At 37.5% G+C, this 16,346-nt stretch overlaps 1 protein-coding gene across 5 annotated transcripts; it reads left to right on the top strand.

Annotated features, from left to right (window-relative positions):
- The first annotated feature begins 368 nt into the window (after positions 1-368).
- LOC129282285 (small ribosomal subunit protein uS11A) lies at positions 369-15,733 on the top strand. 5 transcript variants are annotated; one of them, XR_010296480.1, is made up of 4 exons: positions 369-425; positions 3,694-3,845; positions 6,265-7,450; positions 10,548-12,307. XR_010296480.1 is itself a non-coding variant. In XM_064113156.1 (4 exons), exons 2-4 carry the CDS (start codon positions 3,697-3,699, stop codon positions 15,633-15,635), a joined length of 456 nt encoding a protein of 151 aa, XP_063969226.1. In that variant the 5' UTR covers positions 369-425; positions 3,694-3,696; the 3' UTR covers positions 15,636-15,733. The 5 variants fall into 5 exon arrangements, 3 of the variants coding, with proteins under 3 accessions (XP_063969226.1, XP_063969227.1, XP_063969225.1); XR_010296481.1 differs by having other exon boundaries at positions 6,265-7,385; positions 10,486-12,306; XM_064113156.1 differs by lacking the exon at positions 10,548-12,307 and adding an exon at positions 15,568-15,733 and having other exon boundaries at positions 6,265-6,503.
- The last annotated feature ends 613 nt before the right edge of the window (positions 15,734-16,346 follow it).

A 16,346-nucleotide genomic window follows, 5' to 3' on the forward strand; every position in this document is an offset into this window, starting at 1 on the left:
TACAGTACAGTTTTGTTGGACTTTACCGCACTGGTTTGCTCGAGCGTGCAATGTCAATTTTCGTTGCACACCTTTTGCACTACCGTGCAGTGCACAAAAAAAGTTGGATGTCATGTGACGCGTATTGACCAATCGCGATGCTTGAAATAATACAGCTATTTTATAACACACATTATAGGAATCGGCAATCATCGGAAAATATCCGAATATGTTCGGAATATACCGGCTCGAGCAATATTAATTCACAAAATTAAACGAATTTTTTTTTCATGTGGCGTAAAATCACTGATTTGTTCCCCTTTTTTTATTATAACAGTTACTATTATATTTCGTATTTTTTTAAAGCTGTATAATTTTCCAATATGATATTATAACCCTGTGAATTTTAATCACCCTTTTCGATCCAAATAGCCGTATTTACTAGAGTAATGAAATATTTTATCATTTAAAATCCCTTGAAATCCACTACGAACAGTTATGGAATAAGAATTTACTCTTACGAATTGAGTCGTATGTATATTTTTGGTTATCACCATGAATTTTAATGGTCTTATCAGTCGTATTAGTCCATATATTGTCCTCCGAATAAGTCACATATTACCCTCTATGCGATAAATGTTTGTGTTGCATATGTTTTGTACATATGAACTTGCGTTGCTGGACGTCCGAATTCGAACATGTATAGAAACCCACACACGTTATCCAGTTTGAGGTTAGACATTAAAATTGGTCGGATATCAATTAGGCCTATGCGCCTAATATTATAATAGAATATAGGCCTAGTGGGGAGTAGAATTGGGGCTCTAGCTTGCTTACCATGCTTACCATTTAGTATGTTCATGTAATGTATCTCGTGCATGCATTCAATTTCAAGTCCAGGCTCCGCTAAACCAGACCCAGTCCCAGTCCCACCCAGGGAGCTCCGGCCCGCGGAGCCCAGCAACATGCTAACTAATGTCTTTTATGAGCTAGATTTCATCCCAGTGCATGATCATCTCATCTATGCTACTGACCGCGATTTATCGCTAATCTCCGAAGAGGGGAGGATCAAAACAGAGAGAGAGAGTCGTGACACAAATCCTGACATCGAGGCACAGACTGGAAGCGGAACCTCAATTCAAAAAAACAAGATAGAGCCTAAGGCTATAGGCTAGCCTCGTCTTGATCGGCCATTTTGTTTTGTATTTTGAAAGAAGGAGAGGTATCGCAACAAAAATTTTCGTTTTTTTTAGGTTCCAGTCTGTGCCTCGATGCGATGTCAAGATTTGTGTAAAAAAAAGATTTGTGTGTCACGATCAGTAGAGGCGCACGGCCAATATGGGAGACTCTCTCCAATAGGGGAGACAATCTCCCACATTGGAGACTTGCTTTGCAAAAGGACAAAAGAAACAACACCAACAAAAGCATGATTTTTTCCACCCAAAATTTTGTCTCACTGAGGTCAGAAGCCCATTTGTTTAGTGTGTGATTGACAACAAAAATCCAAGACCTTATAAAAACAAGAGTAGACGGTGAATTTTTAGTGTAGACGGTGAAAAGGGGTAATTTTTCATGAGGAATCTGCTTATCACATTTTTATTTGCCGCCAAGGTAATCCTTTTGCAGCAAATATAAACAAAGGAAATTGGTCTCCACACCGGAGACTGTCTCTGTCTGAAATTGGATACCCAAATTCTTTACAAAAGTCTCTGATATTGGAGATAATCTCCCACATTGGAGACAGTCTCCAATATTGGCCGTGCGCCTCTACTGACGATAGACCTTCATATAATCGTGGTAGGCTAAGTGCATAATTTCTTTTTCCACATTTTTAAGATTACTGTTGAGACCCCAATCTACTGTACCCCTGTGTCTCCCTTGTTTTGCACGGTCGACTCCTGGGCTCCGGCCCGTTTCGCGGGCCGCAGCTCCCTGTTAGTCCAGTGGCAGTGCGGGTTCCCGTACCAGTTGTGGGGAGGGAGTTGAAGTCATTTTCGTCCGATGTTTGGAAGTTTTACTTTCCCCTCGATATTGAACTGCACACACAGTAGATCCAGGTTGCGGCTCAAAAATATTCCAGGGGTAAAATCCATGATTTTGACTTCCAAAGATTCTTATGACCCTAGTTATATATATGGTCTAATAGATCAATGACCAAAAAAAAAATCTTGTAAGGGGAAAGTGATTTCCACCGGAAATATCGCCGCCGAGATCGCACATGTTCGTAGCGGGGTTCCCCACGGCGGAAAATTTGACACCTTTCCAAATATGGCACTCTCCCAAGCATTGGACATATCAGCCGATTGAATTGGAAATGCGTGCTGTTGACGCACGCGATTTACAAAGTTGCAAAATGATAATGCTCTTAGTTGTTTAAAGGACAAGTCCACCAAAACACAAAGTTGATTTGAATAAAAAGAGAATAATCCAACAATCATAGCACTGAAACTTTCATCAAAATCATATGTAAAATAAGAAAGTTATGACATTTAGAGTTTCGCTTAAGTTTACAAAACAGTAGATATACATGTAGTCTAGACTTATATGCACATCCTGGTCAGTATGCAAATTATGAGACTAATGACGTCATCCACTCACTATTTCTTTTGTATACCGGTATGAAATCTGAAATATTTTAATTTTCTCCTCAATGTCCAGTAAACGACAATTCCACCCTGAACATGTGGAATTTGCATGGTTCAGTCAAGTTGAGCCTTATTGTCAAATCTGTAAAAAAATGAACTATTGTATAATTCAAATGATAAAAAACAAGAAATAGTGTGTGAGGGACATCATTGAATGTCATTTCCATGTCACTGAGTTGTGCATATCACTATTTTGTGAAAAATAAGTAAAAATTTAAATGTCGTGAATTTCTTATTTTACATCCGATTTTGATAAACTTTTCAGTGTTATGTTAGTTTGATTTTTCTGTATTTATTCAAATCAACATTTTATAGGGGTGGACTTGACCTTTAAACAACAGCTCACGTAAAATAATAGACTCTGCTCTAATCCAGCAATAAAGTTGAGCACTGAGCTGACTTTCTATCTTTTGGGCGTAGTTTAGACTATAGACCCTATGTACATACAGGTAACGTCCTAAGTCGACCTTCCACAAGTCAAATGTGTTTCAAAATGTGCTCTTTTAAGTCTAATTTTGTCCCAAGTCTAACAGATTTATGTGGTCCCAAAAGATTTGACCCACTTAGGCAGAGTTACCTGTAGGTTTACTTTTGAATTGTGTTTTAGCCTAGCCTTGCTCACCTACATGTATACTCAAGTGGGGCTGGGGTGAGTGATGGGAACAGAAGATTAGGTATCTCTATCTCATAAATAATTCAAAGTTATAATCTTCAAATTACGCATTTAGTTGACTTAATGGATGAAAATTATTATTAGAATATGATCAGTTTACTGGGACAGCTTTTTAAAATTAAGACTAAGGTTTTCATGTTCAAAACGTGATGGAATATTGTTTGTCAGTTTGCTTTTCTTGCCTTGGTAAGCTGCATTCAACAGGCGGCCCATCTTGAAGTTCTACTTTGTGTCACACTGTTGATGGGCAGCAGGGGATTCAATCATGAGACTGAAAGAATTTTCTAATTTTTGCAGTAAAATTTATTTTTTTATGATGGACAGGTTACACTAATAAGGGCATCAGGCTTGAAATGATAACTAACTTGAGTCATACATTTTTCCATTTCATTGCAGAATATGGCGCCACGTAAAGGGAAGGTGCAAAAGCAAGAAGTGCAGGTCAACCTTGGCCCCCAGGTTCCAGAGGGAGAGAATGTGTTTGGGGTTGCCCATATCTTTGCCTCATTCAATGACACATTTGTTCATGTGACTGATCTGTCTGGCAGGTAAGATGCTCTTTCTCACAGGGAAACTCCCACATTAGATCACACATTGAATTTCCTGTATTGATTAGGCCTGTGTTGTAAGTCGACCTTCACTAAACTTCGCCCAAGTCGAAACATATTTTTATTTTAGACCAGATAATGCAATGGAGGCATACCTTTTCTACATGTAAGTCAAATTTTTATGTCAAACAGATTTGAGGGGGCAAATTTACCCCCATGTCTTTCCAGGAAAAAGTGTGAAATACATGTATATTGTTAATTTAGGACCTTCACTCCTTCAGGTTAAGAAATAATGATGATCATTTGATTTTTGTCTCACCTGCATAGCAGAGCAAGTCTGTAGGCGCCGCTTTTCCGATGGCGACGGCGTCGTCAACATCAAATCTTAACCTAGGGTTACGTTTTTGAAATGTCATAACTTACAAAGTATATGGACCTAGTTCATGAAACTTACACATAAGGGTAATAAAGTATTACTGAACATCCTGCCAATTTTCAGGTCACATGACTGGTCAAAGGTCATTTAGGGCCAATGAACTTTGGGCATATTGGGGGTATTTGTTGAATTTCCATCATAACTTTTAATGTTTATGGATCTAGTTCATAAAACTTTGACATAAGAGTAATCAAGTATCACTGAACATCCTTTGCGAGTTTCAGGTCACAGGACCAAGGTCATTTAAGGTCGATGAACTTTGGCCATGTTGTAGGTAATTGTTGAATTGCCATCATAACTTTGAAAGTTTATGGATGTAGTTAATGAAATGTGGACATAGGGGTAATCTAGTCTTGAGGAATCCATGATGATGTTTTTTAAATATTTTAACATATACTTCTTCATCATGGAGTCTTGAACCGCTGGCCATATATGTATAAGAGACACATGTAAACAAAGATGGATTTCCCTAGGAAATCCACAGTTTGTAGGGTCGAATTTTATTTATCTATGAACCTTGATGTGCCTAATGCGTATAAAGGGATAGTAATTATTTCACTATAAATGGTAAAAATGAGACGTTTCTTACCAGACCGATCTCCTGTAGATCCTTCGATCTGTTTGTCAACAAAGCAAATACAATACAGCCTAACCATTGAACCGCCTCGTTATGACGTACATCCGATTAGCGATGCCGTTTTGAAGAACAATTTATAGATAAAAATTATTATTTCACAAACACTAAAATTCAATACGTGATTATAAATAATTAGTATAATACTATTAGTTATTTATAATCACGTATTAATTTTAGTATTTGTGAAATAATAATTTATGGATAAAAATTATTATTTCACAAACACTAAAATTCAATACGTGATTATAAATAATTAGTATAATACTATTAGTTATTTATAATCACGTATTAATTTTAGTATTTGTGAAATAATAATTTTTATCTATAAATTGTTCTTCAAAACCGCATCGCTAATCGGATGTACGTCATAACGAAGCTGTTCAAGGGTCAGGCTGTATTGTATTTGCTTTATTGACAAACGGATCGAGGGATCTACAGGAGATCGGTCTGGTAAGAAATGTTTCATTTTTACCATTTATAGTGAAATAATTTTTATCCCTTTATAAGCATTAGGCGCATCAAGGTTCATAGATAAATAAAATTCGGCCCTACAAACCGATTTCACCCTCTATGGATTTCCTAGGGAAATCCATCTTTGTTTTGATGTGTCTCTTATACATATATGGCCAGTGGTTCAAGACTCCATGATGAAAAAGTATATGTCAAAATATTAAAAAAACATCATCATGGAGTCCTCAAGACTAGGGGTAATCCAGAGTCATTGCTCATCTTGCACAAGTCGTAGGTCACTTGATCAAGGTCAAATGTCATTTAGGGTCAATGAACTTAGTAGCATATTTAGTGGGTTTTTTTTGTGAATGATTATTTTATAGTCATTTTCAAAGTCATCACTGCTGCTTTATTGAATCGCGTAATGCAGGCGAGATTGCTAGAGGCCTCAATTTGTTATTTAAAAAGTGGATAATTTGGCATTGATATGATTACTAAGAGTCCATCATGGACTACCCCAAATGAGTCAATACATTAGCAATAGCATCAATACCATCAACAGATAGATTGAACAAGTTGGGGTAGTGGTACCTTTATGTTATAAAAAATGCATACATGTACATATTGTCAGCTGTCAGACACCAGAATTGTAAAAAGAATTTGAAATGAGTAAATCTAGATTCGTGGAACCAGCAATTCACTGTCTCTGTAATGGACATTCTTCACCTCATCTTTGTTCATTTTTTTGTGATGGAGAATAAGATATCAAATGAGGCAATTTGTAGAATTTGTTGTGGATTATTTAACTTACATTTGTGATAAAACTTTTTCCACTCCTTTTTGCTGGGTAAGTTTATGATATTGTTATAGAAGTATGATTTTTATGGTAATTTCAGGGAAACTATCGCAAGGGTTACTGGTGGTATGAAGGTAAAGGCTGATCGTGATGAAGCTTCACCATACGCTGCCATGTTGGCTGCCCAGGATGTTGCTGTCAGATGCAAAGACCTTGGTATCACAGCTCTTCATATCAAGCTCAGGGCAACAGGAGGAAACAAGACCAAGACCCCTGGACCTGGTGCTCAGTCTGCTCTCCGTGCCTTGGCTCGCTCTGGCATGAAGATTGGTCGCATTGGTAAGAACCCTCTCAATTTCTCTAGTTGGCTGTTAGGTGGTATATTGTGAAACTTAGTGAAGGATTATCCATCTCCCCGCTGCGACAGTATCAGGGCTGACAGTGAATAAGGTCTAGTGATATTGATGATATTCATCTCCATACTTTGGTTTTACGTGACCACTAAGAAAAGATTTTTATGATATTGGAGTAAATAAAATAATCCCAAAACAAACACCAAAAGCTGATGGGGGAAAAAGTAAATGCAAATGGTACAACAAACCTCCAAGGCCCATTGGGGGTATCAAGGCCAGTCAATGAGGTATCCATGACCATGGCCTTGGATTAATTTAAGCCCTATATTGTGTTGACCATTACAACCAAAAATAATCACAGGAAGTGCTTAATTAGTGGACCATGTTGGATGACAATGAGAGTGAGACCCCCTTCCCTGTACACTCCTCCACTGTCACATTTCTATAGAGATAATAAATCTTTTGTCACCTTTCCTGACCTGCTTAGAGTCCAAAGTTTTGAAAAGACATTTGATTTCAGAATTCAATTCTCTCTAGAAAGTAGGTACATTTAAATGTGAGGCTGGTAATTCTTTTCATTTGTTAATCAGTTACGAACTATCGAAAAGTTACACCCAGCTGTAGCAAAGCTCTGTCAATGAGGTATTCTTTTTTCATAGTTTAGATTTAAACAAAGACAAAATCAGATATCATTTCTTTTGGTGGTTAGTTGTTGAGTTTATTTGATTGAATAACCTTTTGAAGAGCTGGAAAGGACACGGTGTGTGTTCATGGTATGGAACACATTCATACTGCTGATTTCAGCATTTTAACATTGTGAATCATATTTCAAATAGTCAACTATGTAAACACATTGTGAACCCATAATGTCCAGGTATCCATAGTATAAAATTCAACAGTGTGAATTACATCTTCACATATAGTCGATTAGACATTTTTCGAACCTAGAAATGTTCTTTCCAATGAAGTTTTTTTCTTGATTCGTGTTCCTATGGTGTCCTAGAACAAATTCAGCTTGGTTGCCCAAACGGCAACTTTGCTAATTTGCATAAATCCAAAATGGCCGCCAGATACCAACTTGAACTTTTGAATCCCTTGCAGCAGAATGATGAGGAATACCTCTTTTTATGGGTTTTGGTGTGCGTAGAATCAATTTTTTATATCAATTTTGCTACATAAGGTGATCTTCTGGCTAACTCCAAGATGGCCGCCAGACGCCATCTTGAAAAATTAGATTTGAACCCCTTGCACCAGAATGAGGAGTAATACCTCTTTTTAGGCGTTTTGGGGTGTGTATAATTCATTTATGTTATCTATTTTGCAATATAAAGTCATCTTCAGGTTAAATCCAAGATGGCCGCCAGGTCGACGCCATTTTGAGAAATTAACTTTTGAACCCTTTGCTCCAGAATGATGATCAATACCTCTTTTTAGGGGTTTTGGTGTGTGTAGAATCCATTGATTTTATTAATTTTAGATTATAGGATCATCTTCAGGTTTAATTCAAGATGGCCACGAGATGTCATTTTGGAAACTTGAGCTTTTGAATCACTAATCCCAGAGTACTATTAACAACTTATAATAAGGGGTTTAGGTGGTGTTTCTGTAAGTTTTTCTCTTTTTCAAAAGATGGTCTGCTGCAGGGTAAATGGCCTATAACGTAAAGTAAGATGGCTGACAGACCTAAGCTAAAATTTACTGAAACCACTTTTCGGAGACTGATAGGACCTCTTTGGAAGGGTTCAAACAGCGGTAAACACTTCCTCTTGACTTTTTGTCGCTCAAAATTTGTGGAACATCTGTCACGACTCATACATATTAATTTTGTACAGCCTTTGAGAAAAAAACATAACATATTTCTAATTTGAACAAGTTCGGGAAGCTAACTTGATCATTCTTAATTCAACTCGCCCCTAAGTTATTCAGGGATATCCTCTAAGCTTCCTCACGGTCTTCACTATCCCGATCTAAACAAGGCTCAAAATCTCTTCCTCGACATCCTCCATCACGACACTTTCGTCATTTCCAGTTTTGACATTGTCATGATTGTGAACGATAGTGTATGGATTGCAGAATTCCACTTTACCTGAACTGTAGAATGTCGTACATGACAAATGCTCTCTGTGGCATCCACATATCTCAATGCTGCATCTCTTACCCTGTGACCTACATCATGTAAATTGACAGCGAATTACGTTAATCAGTTTAGGTAGAGTAGGGACACCTAGAGCAATGAGCAATGACAGCAATGGGGATTTCATCTCGGATCTCCCATCCAAATTGAGCTATATCTCCGGGCTCATCAAGGGGCTGGTACTGATCTACAGCTATCAAAAGAGCTCGAAGCGCATGCAGCAACAGGTTATTAGATGTTGGAGGTAGGGCCATTACTTTAGGATTCTTTTTCTTCTTGATGAAGAGAGAGAAGCGAGCTGACGATCCATAGACACGTCTGGTTGATGGCCATACATAGCAAGACAGAAGGGTTTTGCTTCTTCCATCAGATCTGTGAGAGTGGTCCCTACCTTTCAAAGTATATTGGCCAAACCTTGACAATCCACAGCAAGTATAGTGTGTTGAGTGCACTTATCTTGCCTTTGCCGTATGGATGATTTCGTGTCGCATCCACTGAGGCCATGAACACCAAGCAATTGCAAACATTTTGGTCCCAGGTCAACACAGATTGTATTGACATCCAGTACTGTACCATCTCACCGTTCCATTTGTACCTTGCACTATAGCTCCGCCTGATTAACCCAATAGTCAAGCAGGACAAAAATGTCTGTGTCACCGCTATAAGCACACAAAGCACCTTCTGACCACAGCTTGCTGCAAGACATAGGAGATCAAGGTGATATCTACCTCATCATGAGCAAACACACCATCAGCAAGTATCTCCGTTGTTGTATGCTACCCTAGACCATGGACCTACCACTAGGTCCATGCCTAGACTGATGGTAGGCATACTCAACAAGCTTGCCAGCCTCCGTTTGTTCTTGCTCCTCATGATATCTCTCGTAGGCAGGTTACTGGTGATGGAGAACTTATGGTCTATGATAACTTCACCAGCTCTTAGTATTCTCTCATAATCCTTGACAGAAATGTCATTGTACACGTCGAAAAGAGCACTCTTCTTTCTTCCATCTGTATAGTGACTCAAATGTCCTTGGAAAGGTGAGATGAGATCTAAGGAAGTGGCACCATGGGGAAATACTGGAAGTGTCGAGATGGAGAATATCAAGGAAGAGGTCTTTGAGCATTATTTAGATCAGGATGGTAAAGACAACAAGGAAAAGATATCCCTGAATACCTTGAGGTCGAGTGGAAATCGAGTAAACTTCTCGAACTTATTCGAGAGGAATACTACACACCACTGAATATAGTGAGCTGCTATGTATTAGTCTGGGATGAGTGGTCATAAGCTCAAGCTTTCTAGATGACATCTGGTAGCCATCTTGAATTAGACCTGAAGATGATCCTATCTTGTAAAAGTTATAGCATAAATGGATTCTTCACACCCCAAAACCTCTAAAAAGAGGTATTGCTCATCATTCTCGGGCAAAGGGTTCTAAAGTTAATTTCCAAAAATAGCGTCGATCTGGCGGCCATCTCGGATTTGACCTTAAGATGACCTTATATAGCAAAATTGATAATAGAAATGGATTCTTCACACCACAAAACCCCTAAAAAGAGGTATTACTCATCATTCTGGGGCAACGGGTTCAAATTTAATTGTTCAAGAGTGCGTCTGGCGGTGGCCATCTTGAATTTGATCTGAAGATGACCTTATATCGCAAAATTGATAATAGAAATGGATTCTTCACACCACAAAACCCTTAAAAAGAGGTATTCCTCATCATTTTCGTGCAAGGGGCTCCAAAGTTAAGTTTTTAAGTTGGTATCTGGCGGCCATTTTGGATTTATGCAAATTAGCAAAATTGCCCAAAGTTGCCGTTTGGGCAACCAAGCTGAATTTGTTCTAGGACCCCATAGGAACATGAATCAAGAAAAAAACTTCATCGGAAAGAACATTTCTAGGTTGGTTTTATAATGAGCCTATGGGACTGTCAAATCGACTAATAGTCTGCTGTATGGACACACTACATGTATGTAATACTGTTCTTTCCTGTAGGGAATGTCATTTCATTGGATAATGAAACCTTTGGAACAAGTGAGATGTGTGAAAGCAGAAAAATGCAAGTAAAAGATTGAGTAAAACTGGACAAATAGAAAGTTATGAACATTTGAATGTTGTGAAGAACTCTTAACGCTGTCTATGGAGATCCTCTGATATGCAATACGAACAAGATCTGTGATGGTACGACTCTCCCCTTTGGACTCTGAAAAGTGAAAATGTACTTTTGCACATTCTAATGATAGGACAAACAATTCATCCATGATATGATGTAGAACCTGTATTACATGCCCCCTCATGAAAAAGAACACCTGATGTTGTGATTGTAGCTAAACGTAAAAATTAAATGAAGTACAGTGCACTAAAGTAATGGGAAACTTAAAGGTCAAGTCCACCCCAGAAAATTGTTGATTTGAATCGATAGAGAAAAATCAAACAAACATAACGCTGCAAATTTCATCGAAATCGGATGTAAAATAAGAAAGTTATGACATTTTTAAATTTTAAGTTTCATTTATCTTTCACAAAACAGTTAAAAGCACAACTCAGTGATATGCAAATGAGAGAGTCGATGATGCCATCACTCACTATTTCTTTTGTTTTTTATTGTTTGAATAATACAATATTTCAATTTTTACAAATTTGACAATAAGGACCAACTTAATTTAACCATAAACTGTTAAAATATTGGTAATTTCACATGTTCAGGGAGAAATTAAACTTTGTTTCACTTGACAAGGAGGAGAAAATTAGAATATTTCATATAATAAAATACAAAAGAAATAGTGAGTGGGTGACGTCATCAGTCTGCCAATTCGCATACCGACCAGGATGTGCATAATAACTGTTTTGTGAAATTAAGCGAAACTTTAAAATGTCATAACTTTCTTATTCTACATCCGATTTTGATAAAATTTTCAGTGTTTTGCTTGTTGGATTTTTCTCCTTTTTTTCAAATCAACTTTTTGTTGGGGTTTAAGTTGTACATGTGTAGCTTCACCAATTTTCCAATTGGAGGATCTACATTTACATAGCATTTATAGTGATTCCAATATTTAAATGCTATTTATTCTTCATTCAATCTTCGTCAAACTTTTGTTATTCTGTTTCTTTGTTTTTTCTTCTTTGATTTTTTCATTTTTCTCTTGAAGTAATTCAACTGGTTTCAAGTGTTTCATTCTCAATTTTTTTCCTTAAAAAAGAATAGATTTCAAAGACTAGGGAATTGTGTGTATGGCAGTAACTGGCTAGCAAAGTAATTTGAGTCCATCACATTTTGTGTATTGATTTATTTCTTTGCTTTAGGGCAATTCTATGAAATAAATGCATACAACCCCCTATATGTTCGATCTTCCTGAATTGATTTGTCACTGCTTACAAGGTCATACAGCAATGCATCTTGAACTCACCCAATTTGTGTTATGTCTTCCAAATCTAATGACGGCGCACCTAATGGTATATAAATGGTCATAACTTTGAAAATATTCACCCTTTCCAAACAAACATACATGTATACCTTTTCTGAAAGGAAATTTCATGAGGATTCCAAAAATGGCATTAAAAATGAGGGTCTTATGACTGAAAATGTTCAAATTTTTAGGACCCCTAGTACCGTAAGTAACGGACTATAAACCGCACCCCCAACTTTGGACTATAAAAAAAAAAAAAAAATCCTCACATTATATTTGAGGTACGAAGAAACAAAAACTAAGTTAAAGATTTCAAAGTATCCAAAGAGATTACCAGTATGCGGAAATCTGCTGTTCTTGATCCATTCATCTACAAATGTTTGCAAGAAAGAAAGGTCCCGACAATATTGGCCACTTACACACTCACTCACCTCACAGTCACAGTGTACACACACACAGCACTGCCGTTCTTGTACATTGCAAACTACGATACGGTACCAGTACAACTTATCAAATAATGATCTGTGTCTTTCCTGCCTTAGGAGGAAGAAACATTCACATTTCTTGCATCACAAACTCACAATCACTTTCAGAATTTGTCTAGCATTGGATGTCTTAGCATGAATTTTGGATACGGGATTACAGGAAGGTTTAAGAAACAAAGAAATTGGCATTTTTGTACAGTTGTTTTGACGGCTTCGTGCCGTCTCTCTCGTTGCGTGGTGTACATGGTATCTTATGAAAAGCAAACGGGAAAGAAAAAATAAGCTGGCACGAAACGGGACTTTGGAGGGGATCGAGGGTTAAAATGAATAGCGCCAGCTTAAGTCGCACTGTAACCACAATACAACGCGAGCTAGCTCAGCTAGCCGGCCTTAGCTAACTCAACTCTCGCGCTCGCTAGCTCAGCTCAGCTGTGTCTGTGACAAAATATTACCGAGTATGCTTGGCTTCTCTTTGAACTTAGCCAGGGAACTTCGCTGCTTTGAACCGAGAATAAAGTCGAAATTAGTGTCATGAAGGTGGGTGCGTTTGTTATAATCGCTTCTCATTACCTGTGGCTCATACCCCTCTAAACGACATTGTCCTGGGCGGCTACGCCCGGCCACTCGATGTGTTGTGAACTGGCAGACATGTTCGGGAGGGGTTATAACGGGCTGGCTCAGACCCGTCACCGTGGATAAACCGCACCCCCGACTTTTGCTTCTATCCCGCCGAGAAAAAGGTGCGGTTAATAGACCGTTACTTACGGTATACTTTATGTCAGACATCCTTATTAGCTTTCTCTTTGCCCATACCATTGATTACTTATCAGATTTGTATGGGATGCACAAGAAAAATATTTCATAATGTATACATCATATTGGTAATAATATCATAATGTGAGAAGTGAGATTTTATGGATAGAGTCAATGGCGACAATAGTCAAATATGACTAATCGCCACTCAAACCAACATAAGAAGAAGAAGAGCTCAAGAAATTCCCTTTCAAATGATATATAACTTACAGGTATTCAATAATTTCATCAAGGTTATTTCATTATGCAAATTTATGTTAGTTTCAAATATCGAAAACCAAAATTTTAAAAAAATTTACCTTAAATTTCTAATGAATCATTTATTTACATGATGTGTGTAGAAGTGTATTACTATACATGTTATATTTAGTAGTAAAATGAGACCAAAATGAAAGGTCCAGCCCCTTGGAAACCAAAGTTACAAGTTACAACAACCTTTCTTTTATGAAGCAAAATGACTCAAATTGATCACCCCTTATAGAGCTTATACTCGGCTTCCAATTGAAACCAACTTCATCATGTTCCTATGCGAGAATTTTTTGTTTTTTATGTTGAATTTTAGGGTTTTTTGTCTCACCTGCATAGCAGAGTGAGACTATAGGCGCCGCTTTTCCGACGGCGGCGGCGACGGCGGCGGCGGCGTCAACACCAAATCTTAACCTGAGGTTAAGTTTTTGAAATGACAGCATAACTTAGAAAGTATATGGACCTAGTTCATGAAACTTGGCCATAAGGTTAATCAAGTATTACTGAACATCCTGCCTGAGTTTCATGTCACATGACCAAGGTCAAAGGTCATTTAGGGTCAATGAACTTAGACCATGTTGGGGGAATCAACATCAAAATCTTAACCTAAGGTTAAGTTTTTGAAATGTCATCATAACTTAGAAAATATATGGACCTAGTTCATGAAACTTATACATAAGGTTAATCAAGTATCACTGAACATCCTGCATGAGTTTCACATCACATGACCAAGGTCAAAGGTCATTTAGGGTCAATGAACTTTGGCCGAATTGGGGGTATCTGTAGATTTACCATCATAACTTAAAAAGTTTATGGATCTGATTCATGAAACTTAGACATAATAGTAATCAAGTATTACTGAACATCCTGTGCAAGTTTCAGGTCACATGATCAAGGTCAAAGGTCATTTAGGGTCAATGAACTTTGGCCAAATTGGGGTATTTGTTGAATTACCGCCATAACTTTGAAAGTGTGTTGGTCTAGTTCATAAAACTTGGACATAATAGTAATCAAGTATCACTGAACATCCTGTGCGAGTTTCAGGTCACATGATCAAGGTCAAAGGTCATGTAAGGTCAAAGAACTTTGGCCACGTTGGGGGTATTTGTTGAATTGCCATCATATCTCTATAAGTGTATTGGTCTAGTTCATAAAACGTGGAAATAAGAGTAACCAAGTATCACTGAACATCTTGTGCGAGTTATAGTAGTTTTCAAAATCAGCACTGCTGCTATATTGAATCGCGTGATGCAGGTGAGACGGCCAGAGGCATTCCACTTGTTTAAATTGATTATCACTAATTAAAATTATTTGATTGAAATAATTTGTAAAAGAGTGTTGGATTATTATAATACTCATTTCACGCTTTAAAATGAGACTAAAATGAAGTCTCTAACCCCCTGTATACCAAAGTTATTCATGTTCAAAATATGAAACGTGATTTTCCCATAGACTTTGTGTGTACCTCTCCCCCCCCCCCCCACCACCCTCGCCACTTGTCGTTGCGAATTTATGTGCTATTGTGCTCATTTTTTCAGACATGATAGAGTATACATGTATATTAAGCTTTAAAATGATACCATTGTCATGAAAATATCTCTCCGTTCAACTGAGATATTGTGTGTTATAAACCAAATGAAAATTGAAAAAGCGTTAAAAAAACATACCTTTTTGTGAAGCGAGTTCAAGACACATGGCCATATGATTTGTTGTTATGCTCTCAAATTATAATGGATAAACAGTTCATAAAGTGATATAGGATTGCAGATAAAGTAGATTATTTCATTGAGCTTCTCTTTTAATAAAAATAACAGCTGCGGTCGATTTTCTTTTCGGTATGTATTAAACCTTGATCATAATTTATTTCTTATTTTTGTTGTTTTCTTCCTTAACCCTATCATCTTTCTCTTTCTATAATCATCTGATCTTTCTCCTCCATATTCCCTTACCCTCACATTACAGAGGATGTAACACCTATCCCATCAGACAGTACTCGTAGGAAGGGAGGTCGCCGAGGTCGCCGTCTGTAGGCTCACAACAACACCAAGCCACTCATCGTCGCCAATTGTAAAATAAGTCTATCAATTGCATCTCAGAATAAACACCCTGAGGACAAAAAAACATAGAATTTGACTTCTCAAAATTTGTAATAATTTGGGTTTTCTGCTTGAAACGCGATCACTGCATTCTTAGAAGACATCGTTTTGCAATTTTGCCAACCATATCAGGACCAACCAACCTGTATCAGTAATAAAAGCTGATATGTTGTTTACAACCATAGTTGAGTACCCGGGTTTATACTTTTCATTGCCTTTGAGCATGTTGGTGAAGTCTCAATGCTTTTGGCTATTGTAATTCTTTGCTTGAGTCATACAGGTAGCCACATCCCTTTTATCATTGTTTTATTTGGATAAGAAATTAGCTTAGTGTTATTGTATTTCAAAAAAATTGTGCCCGATCGGAATTCATTAGACTGCATTGTGCATATTATTTGGTTGGAATCACAGAATGGTTGAATGAATGTAAAAACAATGTCTTTCTACGAGCAGACTGTTTATTTCATGCTACTGTAGCAGAAGAGAGCCATAGGTGCTGCTATTTCAATGGCAGTGATGACATGTGGGAGTGTGACAAATGAATGAGCACAAGAAAGATGAGTTTATGAAATGTGATTGTAAGAAAGTACAGAGCTGCCAATAAGTAGAATTTTATCAAATTTAGTTGGATTTTAAGGGGAAAGT

The sequence above is a fragment of the Lytechinus pictus genome, chromosome 18, assembly GCF_037042905.1.
Source record: "Lytechinus pictus isolate F3 Inbred chromosome 18, Lp3.0, whole genome shotgun sequence".
NCBI classification, from domain to species: domain Eukaryota; kingdom Metazoa; phylum Echinodermata; class Echinoidea; order Temnopleuroida; family Toxopneustidae; genus Lytechinus; species Lytechinus pictus.